This window comes from Sminthopsis crassicaudata, chromosome 1, assembly GCF_048593235.1.
Source record: "Sminthopsis crassicaudata isolate SCR6 chromosome 1, ASM4859323v1, whole genome shotgun sequence".
NCBI classification, from domain to species: domain Eukaryota; kingdom Metazoa; phylum Chordata; class Mammalia; order Dasyuromorphia; family Dasyuridae; genus Sminthopsis; species Sminthopsis crassicaudata.
The window spans coordinates 585213690-585229559 of record NC_133617.1 but is presented as its reverse complement, the minus strand read 5'-3'; the positions used below and the strand labels follow the sequence as shown (position 1 = coordinate 585229559).

General features: G+C 36.1%; 1 protein-coding gene across 1 annotated transcript; it reads right to left on the bottom strand.

Moving 5' to 3' along the window:
- Positions 1-907: 907 nt before the first annotated feature.
- On the bottom strand, positions 908-14130 carry LOC141555425 (betaine--homocysteine S-methyltransferase 1). The gene is made up of 8 exons (XM_074288290.1): positions 13986-14130; positions 12632-12764; positions 7085-7203; positions 6318-6509; positions 5746-5893; positions 3751-3933; positions 2287-2515; positions 908-1194 (listed from the first exon to the last, which is right to left on the bottom strand). The coding sequence occupies exons 1-8, from the start codon at positions 14016-14018 to the stop codon at positions 1011-1013; spliced, it is 1221 nt and encodes a 406-aa protein (XP_074144391.1). The 5' UTR covers positions 14019-14130; the 3' UTR covers positions 908-1010.
- Between the last annotated feature and the right edge of the window lie 1740 nt (positions 14131-15870).

Here is a 15870-nt window from a genome sequence, read left to right as displayed (position 1 = left end):
CTATCTGTCTATTCATTTTTCTATGTTGCTTTTCATGGAAATATTTATGTGCTCTCTCCCTATAGAAATATGTAAGATTCTTATATTGTATGGAGCTAATGGTGTGCCTATCTTTTTTGTATATGGAAAAACCGTTATAGGGAATCCAGATAAATTTTCTCCATAATTTCTACTAATAGATTTATACAATGCTTTAAGGTTTGCAAAAGCAGCTAAACTTGAACTCCACTCTTCCTGACTTATAGCCAACATCTCATCCACTGTCGCAAATAACTACAGCTATTATATCTAGCATGTTATCAAACTCATAAAGCAAATTACTAAGTCAACCTCACAGATCTGAAGTCATCTGCAGATGACTAAAAGCCAGCTACTGGGAGTTGCAAGAACTATGGGAGGAGCCTTACACTAAGAAACAACCTGAGCAGGAACTCTGGGAGCCCTATCTAATATGTAACTGCATCAGCTCATTGATGAGGGCCATTTTCCATGAAACTAGTTTTTCTTTAACTTTAATGAAACTGTCTTTAAATTTTGTGAACTGTGTGTTGGCAACAGTAGCTGGTGTGAGCATTGTTGATATGTTACATATGTATATCAATATATTACCATGAAATACTAAATAAATTACTTTGTAAGAGGCATTTATCAGTTACTTACTACTTTTCAGGAATTCTACTAAGTTCTAGGAATACTAATGCAAAATTTAAAACAGTATCTATCCTCAAGGAGCTTAAGAGGATGGTGGATAAAGAAGGTCTGGCAAAAATTAGTAACACAAACCTGTCCAGTTGCTGCATGTATTTCCTTATACTTAAAGTATTCTAGATTGATTTGATGATCTCCTCCCAAATACTAAAAAAATGAGAAAAGCCCCATTGTCACTAATAAGTAAGCTCCAAAAACATTTTTTTTTTGCTTTGAAGTTCCATTTTTATTCAATTTGAGAGTAAGTTTACAAATTGAGTGTTAATACACCCAACATATGTAAGTACATGCATTTCATTAGTCTATGAAGATTTGAATTTCTGTTTCTGAAAGAGCTCCTTCAGTTGATGGTCAGTTGTGGCTTCCTTTTGCTGCATTAGCTCAGCTGTCCCTTTGGTCACTCCCCAGGCATCAGGCTTGGACATGGAAGGACAGTATGGCCTACCAGAGGCCAGGGGTAGAGACTCCCAGTACTCTTTCCTTGCCCTGTGTGAAGAAAAGTGATTGTTGAATAAATGAACTTTTTTGTGCATTTACAAATCCATTTTATGGTCTAGGTTTTAGGTAGTTTTTTGGTAGTTTAGGTAGTTTAGGTGGTTTTAGGATATATGATGCACACTTAGGCAAATTTGCGGTTTTGGCAAATAAAAGTTTGTATATTTGTTTTCTGAGCAAACTTTGGTTTACATAATGTAGGGATCAAAAATTAGCCTCAATATTTTCCCACATGAGTTATGATTAATTAGATATTTCCAATTGACATATTTTTTTTTTTTACCATGTGAACATATCAATACCTCCTGAGTTTGAGAAATCCATACCTCCAAAATATGTTGAAGCCTAATCATTGTGGTAACTTTTACTTTAAAAAATTAAGCTCTGCAACATACTTCTTCTATTCTGGATAGAACACTAGAATTCAGAACTAATAACTATTCTCTTGTTCATCTTTTTAATGACAAGGAAGTAACTTTTGAATCTGGAGAACATGAATTCAAATTCTGCCTGTGACTAATGGCACTTAAATGTTCCTGGGCTTCTGTTTTTCTCATCAGCAAAATTGATGGTGGGAAGTGGGGTAGTGAGGTAGATTAGCTGGCTTCTGAGATTGTTTCCAACTCTAAATTATGATCCCAATATAGCCCCAAGCAATTAAAAATTAATTAGTTTCTATCATACTCAAATCTTTATAACCTAAAATGTTCCCATTAATATTTGAATGTCCACTCTTTGCATGGCAGTATCAAAGCAGGCTATCATCATTCAATTATGACTTTTTGAGAAGCCTAATGGCCTTGAAATCTTTGATAGTCATTTTCTAAAGAAGTTTTTATGAAAATGGTTCCATGAAATAAATTGGACCTGTTAAAGGGGCAAAAATATAGCAGCAACGTCTCATGATCATCTAGTAATGAAGAACCAACATTAAGATATAAAAAGGCATGTCTGTAGGGGTTTTAAGAGTTGTCCAATAATTTTCCAGAGAATCAGTTCTAGCATTCATTTATGCCAGACCTGGTCAACAAAACCCTATAAACAATTTAAAATGAGGAAGAGAGAATAATCAAATATACTTACCTTGCTCTAACCCAGGGCTTGGTATGCATGCTCAAACCACTGCCCCAGCTGCCATGCTTTTCAGAAGCATCAGGCAGGAAGCCCCTTTGAGGAGCCAGCTCTTCAGCTATTGCTCTGATGTGATAAGGCTCAAATCCACAGCAGCCCCCGATGTACCTGACACCCAAGTTGTAGGCTTCCCTGGCATATTTTTGAATATCCCATCTGGTAGCAACTCTGGGTTCCAGGCCTATAATGGAAATGGTTTTATTTTAACTTCAAAAATAACCTTAATGAGGATGAATCTTAAAAGAAATCAAACTGTTTTTTAAAAATCTATTAAAAAAACCCAAGCCTAGTTACCAAAGCCAACAGCATGACTACAGAATCATTTTTAATGAATTATAAATTCATTAGTCAAATGTAGTTAACTAACACTTGAAACTATTTTCAGATTTCTTCCATATTTCTCTTCCTAGCATGCTCTTATGATAAAGATGAGAAAAAAGAGAAAGGGAGGCTCAGGAAAACCTATTAATAAATTGAAAAAAAAGTGACATTATACTTCATATGCAATGTTTTACATCTATAGCAATCCTCTCCATCCCTGTCCCATCTCCCCCTGACTTTTGTAAAAGAGTCTGGGAAAGAGTTGAGTCATATTTATTAATTTATATTGGAGGTAATTGTGGTTAAGTGACTTGCCTAGGGTCATACAGTTAGTAAGTGTCTGATATCAGATTTGAACTCAGTCCCTGACTCCAGGGCTAGTTGTACCATGCAGTTGCCCTAAATTTATGTAATATTCAGTGATAAATTTCTTTTATTTATAGGATTATTGATTTAGACTTAGAAAGGATTTCTGGCCATCTGGCATATTCCCATCATTTTACACATAAGGTGCTGAGGTCCAGAAAGATTAAATAGTTTCTCCAGGGTCACCCAGGTAATAAATAACTAAGTTGGAGTTCAAATGCAGATTCTTGGAATTATAGTCGTGTTTAATGTATCACTTAGTTGGACAGAATTAAAATTATCCTAGCTATATATTTTTTTCTTCTAGGTGATCCAAGAAATATTTATTTCTCAAAGGATAAATACTCTGATATTCTGTATCTTATTTTAATTGATCACTCAGCCTAATATATTTCTTTTTTCTTTCTTTTTCCATTTCCATCCAATGCGATGGCCTGGATAAAAGGAGAAAAATTTCAGTGTGGGGTGGGATGATAGAAGCAATAATATAGTGAAAGGATAGTGGACTTTGGATTAGAAAATGTTGGATTCAAATCCTGCATCTAAAACCTAGTAGCTCAGTGACCAAGGGGAAGTCACTTATTCTGAGTCTCACTTTCCTTGTTCATAAAATTGAGATAATTATAACATTGTTCTTCTTCATAGAATTACTACAAATCTAAAAAGATAGTAAGAATATCTTTATTGCTACTGATTTTTGAAATAGATTGTTAGCATCCCATATCTTACCAAATGGAAATTCTGGGAGATCGATAAATCCTTGTTTACCACAATCTGGAGTATGGTAAGCCAAAGGTTGTGCCATCAAATAGGCTTTTAATCTGGCAGCCTCCAAACCCTCTTTCATGAGTTTCACAGTTTTTAAACTGATTGTGGGGTCAAAATGGCAGTTCACACCAACAATGGAAGCTCCTAAAGGAGGAAAAAAAACATTTTTGACATTTTTTGCCTATGTTTTAGGGAATGACTTATCCCTTTTATCCTGCCATTATTCAACAGTTTAGGGACATCTGAGATGCCTCTCAGTGTGAGCAATTCCCACTCTGAGGCATTCCAGGTCTCATTAGACAGTTTCATAAGAGGCAAAGGTCCTGAAATTCATTCCCCATTGGCCAGCTCTCTATTGAGGAATGAGCTAGGAATGTAGTTAGGCTGGTCCTAATGGTCACACTGTTGCCAAATCTTTTCATCTTGGTAGGACTTACCAGGTTAGTTATTCAGCAAGCATTTATTAAGCCCCTACTGTGATCCAAAACACTGTGATAAGTGCTGAGAAAATAAACGCAAAAACATAATATCTGTTTTCAAGGGGCTTTCATTCAAATGGGGAAAATGACATTATACAACAGTGTTGTCACTTTTGCTATGGCATAGGCCATGGCAATACAGAATAGAAAATTAGTGGGGACTCTTCTGCCAGGTTCAGAAATCACCTTGGAGGTCAAGGAAGTATCTAAGCCAAGGTTTTTATACTCTACATTGGGAAGTAATGGCTCTATGCAAGATACCTTCTTAGTTGTTAGAAAGCTCTCTCTATAGGTATGGATATACTATCTATATTTATATGTGTGTATACATGTGTGTATATATGCATGTGAGTATATACACATGTGATTATTATAGTAAATAAATATAGACACATACATCATACATATATACATACAATTAACTTAAAATATACCCATATACATGCACACATATGCATATAAATATATGTAAATATATGTCTATCTATCTATCTATCTATCTATAATGGGAAACATAGCTCAATAGAAGACTCCCTAACTGCTAGAATACTTTTATACATACATACATGTATGTTTAAATCCTGAATCAAATATCTCCTTGGAGAAATGTATATATGTGTCCATGCATATGCATATACATGTATACTTAGCATTTATATATATATATATATATATATATATAATATATACATATATAATAGTGTATATAGCATATAGAAATATGTAGTAATATATAACTCTCTAAAATATAGAGATTATTATATAAATATAGATGGATCAATGTCTATGTATAAAACTAAATATATGAATATAATAGCAATAAACTATGCATATATACATATATATTTAATATATATGTGGTAATATATAGATTAGTATAAAAATCTAGTGTCTTCCACCACTTATCCTATATTCATAGTTAGAAAATCAATGGTTATAAATCTTTTAAAATAGCTTCTAGTGTATCCCAATATATGAAAAATCCAATATATGAAAGTGTAAAGATATGCTAGGAAGATGATTATTTCCCAAAGGAGACTCTTTTGTACTTAAAAGATACATCTATTACATAAAACGAGATATACTCATGTATAAGAAGATCCAGTTTAGACATTGGGACACTGGCTTAAAAGCCACTAAAGTCTGAAAATTCATTTGGCACAAATTACTGTGGCTTTTACTTACTGTCTTAAAAGAAAACTATGGGTTTAATTAGGGAGTGACTCATTAGGAATGTTTCTACCACTGACACTGATTTTCCACCTCCTAATTACAACTGAGTTTGTCTCTTAATAATGTTGTGAGATCCTGAAAAGAGCGCTCCTAGGGTCTGATTTTCCTTGCAGCTAAAGCCAATACAGTGTTTCATCCATCAAAGTACATTTTTTAATAACATTCATCAAAAGCATTTTTTCATGACATCAAAAGTGCTTGACATTTCTAAGATTTGAGTGCTCAGATTCATGTTGCTGCTTACCTGCTTTCACTAGTCGCACTGCACATTCTCCAGGTGACACACCATGCAAATCTCCCTCTGGGCCAATGCACATTGTAGCAGCCACTGGCTTTCCAGACTCTTTTAAGGCTTCAACTGCCCATACAGCTTCTTCAACATGCTCAAAATACTGAAAGAAAATTTGGTTTAAATTCAGTGTTCCCCTTATTACCCAAGAGAAAACTTGTAAAAGACTGCTGCTTTTTAGCTTTCTATTCTATTAGGTCAGGATTTCTTAACTTGAGAGTCAGAAACTTTTACAAAAATATTTTGGTAACTATATTTCAATTGGTTTCCTTCATAACTTGTGTATTTTATTTTATGCATTTAAAAACATTATTCCGAGAAAAGGTCCATAGCTTTCACTAGATTGCACAAGAGTCTACAGCATCAAAAAAGTTCACAACCTCTATAATAGCTCTTTTTGAACAAGCTTTAGAGAGGGTTACAAAAATAATAAGAATTTATTAATATCCTATACAAAGCAGAAGAGTCAGACCAAATGACCTGATCTTGAGTGAGCTAGCGAACTCTTATCCGGGGACTGTATTTACCTCGGCAATCAGAAAGTCCACCTTCTTTTTTGTAAAGACCTCTAATTGTTGACGGAAAATTTTTTTCACTTCAGTTTCACTCTTGCAACTCAGGTATGATGGTGTCTGACTAACTCCACCAGCAACCAAAGCATCACCTTCTGCAGCCACCTCTATGGCAATATCACAAGCAGCTTCATTCACTTTCTGCCCCTAAAATGAGAAAAGCATGTATTGTCATTGAATTTCCATTGGGAATTTAAAATAAAACAATTTTAACAAAGCAAAAGATCTTATTCTATTTTATAGTTAAGAAAAAGGAGGCAAACTGAGGGTCTCAGGTTTCATTTGAACTCATGTCTTTCTGATTTATAGCAGTGCTGCCCATGAAACCACCTAGCTGCCACCCTCCTACTTTGAAATAGTGATCTTTTGAACAAATAAACACAAAACCTAGTTTGTCAATGAGGAGGAACGGCATTCATCTAAATTTATATTCCTTTGATTACAGCAGACATTTCTTTTAGAATTTAATGTAGGGTAACAGCACCCTATATAAAACAAAAATAGATACTGAGATGTAAATGCCATTATTTGGCATGTTTTCCTTCTATGTTCAATCTATTCTTATTTAATGACTAGTTTTGAGGCACTTCAATGTTATAGAGCTATTTATTCATACACACACATATATATCATTTCTATCATTTTCAAGAGTCCTGGCAAGTACCAATGTGGCATGGGCATTCTACATTATTTCAGTAATTCCACAAAGGGATTTTACTTACAGATATTTTCTCTGCAACATAATTTCCTCTATTTTCCAACTTATCCTCACTAGCATAGAAGGTGAAGGTTTGCATCACATTTGAGCCTGCTCGGAGGAATTCCCGATGAAGCTGTCGAACTGTGAATGGAAATAAAAAGTGGAATTCTTTTCAACAATTGTTCACTAATCATTTCAATACCTACAACTTGAGGCATAGAATTTATAAACCAACAATAACCAACAGCAACAACAAATAGAACCTATGACATATTAGTAACATTTATAGTTTAGAAAGTAATTTCCACATAATATTTCATTTGACTTTCATAGCTTGTGAAGTTATTCTTGAAGGTGACATTCTCCCTCTTTTACAAATGAAAAAACAGGGGATAGAGTGCCAGCCTGGAGTAAGGAAGAATCATCTTCCTGAGTTCAAATCTGGCCTCAGACAGTTCCTAACTGTGTGGTTCATGGCAAGTCACTTAATTCTGTTTGCCTCAGATGAAGCAATGTAAAATGAGCTGGAGAAAGAAGTGGCAAACCACTCCAGTGTGTTGGCCAAGAAAATCCCAAATGACTCACAGAAGAGTCAGACATGATTGAAAAATAACTGAGCAATACCATATCTAACAATTTTATAGGACCTAGTTCACCTGATTCCAAGTTTCTAGACTTACAATTATATCTTGCTATTTCCACTAGAAGTAAAATTCTTAATTTCTATAACACTTGGAAACAGAAGGAAGTCTCTCTCAAAGTCTTTTCCAGTCCTACCAGTCTAAACTTCTTGATCGTAAGACTTTGGAAGCATTTACTCTAAAATCCTAGACTCCTATTCAACTGTATCTTCAACATTGGAGGACAACCTTTTTATTTTTAATTTTAGTTAAAGAATCAGAATGTTCTTGGAGTTCTATACCAAATACTAAACTGCCAAGCACTACTCCACAAGGTTGTTGGCACTGGTTAAAAATAACATATGATTAGTGCAAACTACAAGTATTTATATGTATGGGGATTCATGACTGTGAACAGGAGTGGTGACTCTGGGGGCAGTGGGGAAACTTATGAAAAGTTGCCTTTATGTCCTGTCCCAGAGGGACAGGAAGAAGGATAATGCTCTAAACACTAAAAACACAAAGCTGCATCACCTTTTAAAATACTTTTTTGCTTACATCCTTACATCAAACAGCTAATATCCTTCAGCTTTATGAATTGTATATAAAATGCCACAGGTAAAGATTTCATATTATTTATTCTTTCCACAGAATGAGAACAAAAAAACTGTGATTTTTAAGAATCCTAATACAGGAAAATGCAAATGTTTTATTTGTTGCATAATTATTATAAGAGACTTTTCATCATATCTAATTATAAAGTGAAGAATCAACTTAAGACCTGCTTCATTTCTGAGGTTTCTTAATTACTTTAAATTTTTATTATTATTCAAAAATAATAATTTAGTAGTAAATCATTGTATAAATAAGTAAAAATTAATAATTGAATAACTTTATTTAAAATAATTTTATTGTTATTCTAAAATCCTACTGAAATCACTGAAAAGACAAAGGCAAACTCTATATAAATTTTAAAAAATCAACAAATTTATTTTAAGATGATGAAAGATGCTTACATCCATATCATCATCTAACGTTAAGAACAATGTGAACCAGAGGGAGAATACCCTATAGCAATGCACTATAAGTCTTGCACATTTCCTGACGTGCATGGTCATCTATTGCTGGCAAAGTAATGCAGAAATAAATGATAGTGCAGTAGAATTTGCACATTTTCATATTCTGGTAGAATTTCTCTAAGGATTGTCAAAACAACTAGATGCTTTTAAATTACAGAAAAGAGTATCTCAGGTACAGCCAAAGAGCAAATGCTAAATAGAAATAATCTCTGCAAGGATGTATTCATAACTGAAATGGAGTATACTTAAGCCAAAGTAATTCTATTTTGGTTTTAATAGGTCTCATGTAGTTTGCTAAGTAAGAGCACGCTAATGTGGGAAAAACTCTTTTTTGAACAGATATTTCTTTCTTTCTTTCTTTCTTTCTTTTTTTTTTTACTATACACACATATATATTTCTACATACTTTTCTAACAATCTGCACACACAACACACACACACACACACATATATTGAACGGATATTTCTTACCATAGTTAATTGCCTATACTATAACTATAACCACTATAACTATTGGCCTTTCACTTTTCCCTCTCCCTTCCATTGGGTAATCCTACTCTTTGAGTATTGAGTCCGATACTTTGACTCCTCAATTCTATCCCAAACCATTTCTTCTTCACTAGTCAACTCTCTCTTCTTCTCCTCATTTTGGGGAAACAACTCTTTTCATGGGTGAAACAACTCAATTCTACACTGTCCTCCTCTCTTGAATCCTTTGCCCCCTGGTTAAGCCCAGTTAAGCCTCTCAGCCTTAGCTTACTCCCATCATCAACTGTCTTTGTGTCTATACAGGTGTGTTGAACAAAACTGAAGAAAAAAAATCCCACTACCATTCTGACTGGGTACATAAATTTGCTACACAGTCTGGGGGGGGGGGGCTTGTTGCTAAGCAGTTTTACTATTATACTTCCCTTCTTTATCAGCTCGCTATCCTACATTCCACAGTAGCTCTTTCAAACTTTTTCATCCTTCCTCAAACCTCCTATAGCTTCTTTCTCTTCTCTCTCAGAAAAGAAACCTAGTTTCATTTTACAGGAAAAAATTGTGGTCATTCTCTGAGAACTCTTTCTCCCTTCTTCCTCATCTCTTTTCACTCAGATAACTTCTGCCATCTTTTCCTTCTTTAATTCCAGTTTCGTATAATGAAATGACCTTACTCCTTACCAAGGCTAACTTCTTTACTTGTCTAAGAGATCCCATTCCATCTGATTCTCCCAACAAATTGCTCTTTCTGTCATCCACTCTCTCATTCATTTTCCATCCCCTTACCAGCTCTTTCTCTACTGCCATGTCTCCCCTATCCTGAAAAAATGACCCCACATTTGGTCCTTCCATCCCCATTCTCATTTGATTTCTCTTCTGCCCTTTGTAGATAAACTCCTCAAAAAGACTGTCTACAAGAGGCCCTCTATTTTCTTTCTTCTCACTCTTTTCTTACTCCTTGACTTCCAACATAATTTTACGAAATTTCTCAGTTACTAAATCCAATGGCCTTTTCTCAGTCCTCATTCTCTTTGAGGTCTGCAATTTTTGACACTTTGACACTTTGTCCTCCTTGATCTCTCTTTTCTCTAGATTTTTCTGGAGATCCCTGTCTCCTCTTCTTTTCTATCTGACCACTTCTCAGACTCCTTTGCTGGATCCTCTTCCATATCATGGCCTCTAACCATAAGTGTCCCCCAGAGTTCTGAACTAGGCCCTCTTCTCTTCTCCCTCTATACTATTTCACTTAATCTCATCATTAATTACCATATTTATGCTGATGTTTCTCAAATCCTGCCCAGATCTCTCAGCTAACCTCCATATAGTCTGGATTCTCCAACTGCTTTTCAGATATCTCAGATTGGATCTTAAACTCAAATATACCCCCAAACCAGAACTCATTCTTTTCTCCTTAACCCTCCCCTCCTCCTATTTTTTTTCCTGTGGAGAATAATGCCATCCTCCCAGTTACTTAGGCTCCCAATCTAGGAGTTTATCCTGAATTCATCCCTCACTCCCCCTCCCCATCTAAATTATTGTCAAGGCTTGTTGACTTCATCTTTGAAACATCTCTCAGATATTCCTTTGAGAATATCCTCTGATATTCTCTTCTCTTCTCTTCTCTTCTCTGATATTACCAACACTCTAGTGCAGGTCCTCATCATCCTTGAATTGGATTATTTTGATAATTTGCTGGTGTGCCTCCTGCCTCAAATCTCTCCCTACTCCCATCAATCCTCCATGTAATAAACTTCCCATTGTCACTAGGAGCAAATACAAAATTATTTGTTTGACATTCACTAATAATAATTCATTTATAACCTACCTCTCCTACCTTTCCAGTCATATTATACTTTAGATCTCATCATGCAATCTTCAATTCTTGGCCTCATAGCTATTTCACAAATAATTTCACCTCCATCTCTCTGCTCTGGGCATTTTTTTTTCTGTCTGGAACACTCTCCATCCTCCACTAGGACTACTGGCTGGCTTCCTTTAAGTCTATACTAATATCAAGAAGCTTTTTTTCCAACCCCTTTTAATTCCAGTGCCTTCCCTCTGTTAGTTATTTTCTTTTTATCCTCTGTATAGCTTGCTTTGCATATAGTTATTTGCATGCTGCTTCCCCCATGAGATTGTAAACTCCTTTCGGACAGGGACTGTCTTTTGCCTTTTTTTTCCCCCCAGCACTTAGCCAGGAATCATTTGCATATTATGAAACTAACTTTGGCTAGTTAACCCCTCTTCTTGAAGTCCCATGGCAGTATCTTCCCCTTGCTCTATAATAGATCGCATTTAAGATTCCTAACCTCAACTTTACATCTCTTCACCACTATGTTATGAGCACTTACTTACTTCATCTCCTATACACTACCTCAAAACTTTTACTCAGTATATTTGGAAAAGTCTGGAGTACCAAAGGCCTCGTGTGTGTGTGTGTGTGTGTGTGTGTGTGTGTGTGTGTGTGTTTTGAGGTTTGTCCAGGGTCACACAGCTTCTAAGTATCAAACGTCTGAGGTTGGATTTGAATTCAGGTCCTCCTCATTCCAGAATCTATGTTCTATCCATTGTACCACCAAAATGCTCCTCTTAATATGTTTTTTTAAAGTTAGGGATTAATGTTGTGCTGGTGTCCATAATCTAACATCTGGGGAGATAATCAGGATACCTTGAATAGAGTCAATTAGATAAAAGTGAGAGTTTATGGGTGACTAAACTAAACAAGAGGAAAAAATGATTAGCTAAAAAGTGCTAATTAAATTAAAGTGTTGAATTAGTTATTAAGAAATATTGATTAATTTAAAAAAACTTTGAAAAGTGTTTCATTGTTGCTTTGGAATTTCTTCATTTTCCTTTGGTCACTCTTGTCCTCTTTTCTAATTTACTAAATACCTTTTCACATAACAAGAATAAGAACACTAATAATGGCTAATATTTGTATTGCAGTTTCTGCTTTGTAAAACATTTTGCAAATACTATCATTTGATCCTCACAGTAACTTGGGAGGTGGGTGCTACTATTGCCCACATTTTACAGATGAGGAAACTGAGGCAAATAGTGCTTAAATAATATATCCAAAGTCACAAAGTAATGTACTAATTTGGATTCAGAACTCAAATCTCCTGGATGTCAAGTCCAGACCTCTCTACATGACACTGAGCAAAAAGACCAGGGTACCTCTTGGTCCCATGCAATCTGGACTTTTCTAGAGAAACTAGGAAAGAGATGATTGATATCCATGGGATTTTCTTTTTACAATATCCAGTGTATGTGTATGGTAGACATCTTCCTTCCCTTTTTTCCTTAGCAAAGGAAGGATGTTGTACACAGGATAGAATCTTAGTGGTCAAGACCTACAGCACTATATAGCCATTTCTATGAACTGACCTGCTTCTGGGTGTTCAACTGCAGCTTCAGGAGTCCATGGTCCAGCTTTTACATATCCTCTTTTTTCAAGGGCAAAAACAAATCCCCCATCACCAATTACAACCTCTCCAGCATCCAAACGTTGGAGAATTCCCTAAACACAAAGGGAGAGGAAAAGAACAAAATGGAGTTTTAGCAAATTTCCTGAAAACAATTTCCACATGTAGTTATTTTTTAGATTTTTTTGGTAAAGATTTGTTAAAAAAAATTGTAAAGATTTCTTTTCTTTTCTTTTCTTTTCTTTATAAGTGTGAACTGAACTGCTGAAAAAAATATAGCTACATATATAATATGTTTATGATTTTTTGGAAAGTATTTTCCGATTAAGAAATTATAAGATATCAATTAACCTTTTCTTTCCCTCACTCCCTTACCGATTGCCCCCAAGAAATCGATGTGCTTTGGACACAACTACAAGGTAACAGGTGGATAGAAGGAAGTCAGAGGACTCTCTGATTTGCGCGACAACCACCTTCAGCTTCCTTCTAAACACCATTGCTAATGTCAACCCATGCCCAGCTTCCCTGCTCTCTAGCTAGCTACATTGCCAATCTGAATGAGAAGATCAGGAAATCCAACTTCTGAGTTTAGGAGATCTTAACATCAAATAGCAGCGGCGGTGTAGCTCTAGGGAACTTCTAATTTCCCCTTTGGTTTTAAAGAAAGAAAAGGAAAGAACAGAGAAGGGAAGCCTCTTCTTTAAGGATTACTGTCTGATGAAAACTCTTTTCTCTCTTCTCTCTCCTCTCTCTGTCTTTCTGTCTGTCTGTCTTAGTGTCTAGTTTGAGGCAGTTTCAGCCGAACATTTCTCCTACCTCAGAAGTTTACTTATTGAGATCGTTTCCCCACTTCTCCCCGCCAACACCCCACTCCCAGAACTCTTAGTTTCTCCTTGCATCAGCGACAGAATACCTCACATCTCGCGACCTCCTCAAATCAGCAACCAGAAATTTACCTTTTTTTCTGCTCTGCGTCTGGAAGAGAAGCCCTAGCCGCCAGATCATAGTACATCCCTCTGCTTTCGAGGAACTACGATACATTACGTCATCCTCCACCCCATCTCACCTCCGTACCCCAGGACACCTGGAAAGATTTCGGAGCCTCAAGATTTGAGGATTTAGAAATGGGGGGATGCTGAGGAGGTAGTAGCTGAGTATGGGGCACTTAGGGCACCAGAGAGACAAATGTATTGGTGGGCACTCTATATGAGAGCGAGAGAGAAGGCAAAAGTCATAGACAGACTAATGGGACAAACGGAGAACTGGACAGAGACAAGAGATAGAGTGAGCTGGTTGACCAAGCAAGCGGAACTCACCCTCTTCGCTTTTTTGCTTCCGGTGGGTACCATCTCTCCGATACCTATACAAACTTCTTCTCAGTGGATTGGGTCGGGAAAGTCGCCGCAGTCTTGGCTAGCGAAGTAGCAAGAAGTAGCAGAGCCTCCAACTGGTCTGCATCCTTATACCTTTCTTGTGGGTGGGCTGAGTCTCTTTGCAATGGGGTTGGATCTCCCCTGTCCAACACAACGGTAGGTGGAGGAACACGCCCCCCAATCTCCTCCTTAACCTGACTGAGGGTAAAATTTGTTTAGTAGACACAGGGCTCAAGAACGCTTTGGAAAAACAGAAACCCAAGCAGGCAGTATGGCAGAACTCCGGGGCTGCAATAATCAACATTGCACAAGACCGGAAGGCTCCAAACACTTTCCAAATCTGCCCAGATTAACGGTTGCCAATCAATTGAACTGGTATCTTTCTTTCGTCACACTCATTCACCATCCCTTCGTGCCCCTAAATTTCTATACAGACTTTAATTATATAATTTTAATTATACATTGCTCCCCTTCTCTCAGTTTTAGTATCTAGAGAGATGAGGTTTTGGCTGTTACACACGTGAAACTTCATTTCCTAGCTCAGTGATTTTGCATTGCCTGTAGCAATTCGTGGAGTGAATCAACTTTCTTTCAAGGCTGAGTTTAGACTTTTCCCTTTACTAGAAGCCTTTCTTGATACAGGGGTCTCATGCAGCGGCTATTGCCCTTTCCCTAAAATCCTTTACATAGAGCAGTGATAAGTGAGGCAGTCAATAGATCAGTATGGCATATTTCAATGTGGTACATAGCAATCCGATATATTAATAGTAGCTAATAATAGCTATTGCGATGGAAACCAAGTAAGATCTTTGTAGAGGTGTCAACTGGTTGCATAAACAATAAAGCCATATTTACCTCCACGACTGACCTTGTACCATCATACTCAAACATGTCTTGCAATCTCAAATATTACATCTGGCAGTGAGAGTAATTTGCAGTGGTAACATGAAGTGACAACATGCAATTAAAAAAAAAAAAAAAAGTTCTATACTGACTCCTAAAATAACTCTATTCTAAATTCTTGTTTCAAAACCAATAGTGTCTTGGAGGAAAAGAAAGAACATCTTGTAAATAGAAATTGAAGGTTAGAATATACTATTTTTGCATTTCCATACTAGGAAGAAAGCTGCTCTAAGACATAATGGAGCAATACCAATTTAATAATGATGCTATTAAAATACCACTTACGAACCCCAACTCAATTTGATGAAAAATTTGGAAAAATAAATCAAAAGACTGAAAATACAACTATACTGGGCAGTTAGAGGTGATAAAGTGGATAGGTCAGCCTGGAGTCAGGAAAGACTCCTCTCCCTAAGTTCAAATCTGGTTTCAGACACTTGCTGTGTCTGACTCTGGGCATGTCTCTTAACCTTGTCTGCCTCAGTTTCCTTATCTGTAAAATGTACTGGAGAAGGAAATGGCAAATTACTCCAATGTCTTTGATAAGAAAACTCCAAATGGAGTCATCAAAAGTTGGACTCAAACTGAACACACAAATATATCCAAATCAGTTGTAGTACAGAGGATCTAGGTTCAAATCCTGCCTCTGATACTTATTACCTTATATGCTCTCTGGAAGTCATTAAAATTCTATCTACCTCAATGTCTTTATCTGTAAAAATCAGGAGGTCTAGCTCTAGACCTCTGGTCCTTTGTTGGTTTTTGATAAATGTGCTGCTCTATAGGTGTCTTTAAAAATTTTAGACTATTTTTAAATTGCTTAATTGTTTAAAGTGGAATATCTAATAATATACTACATGTTTGGCCAACATATGGTGGATTTGATCAGACATCATGTCTTGGAAATTTTAACCCTTTCATCTCT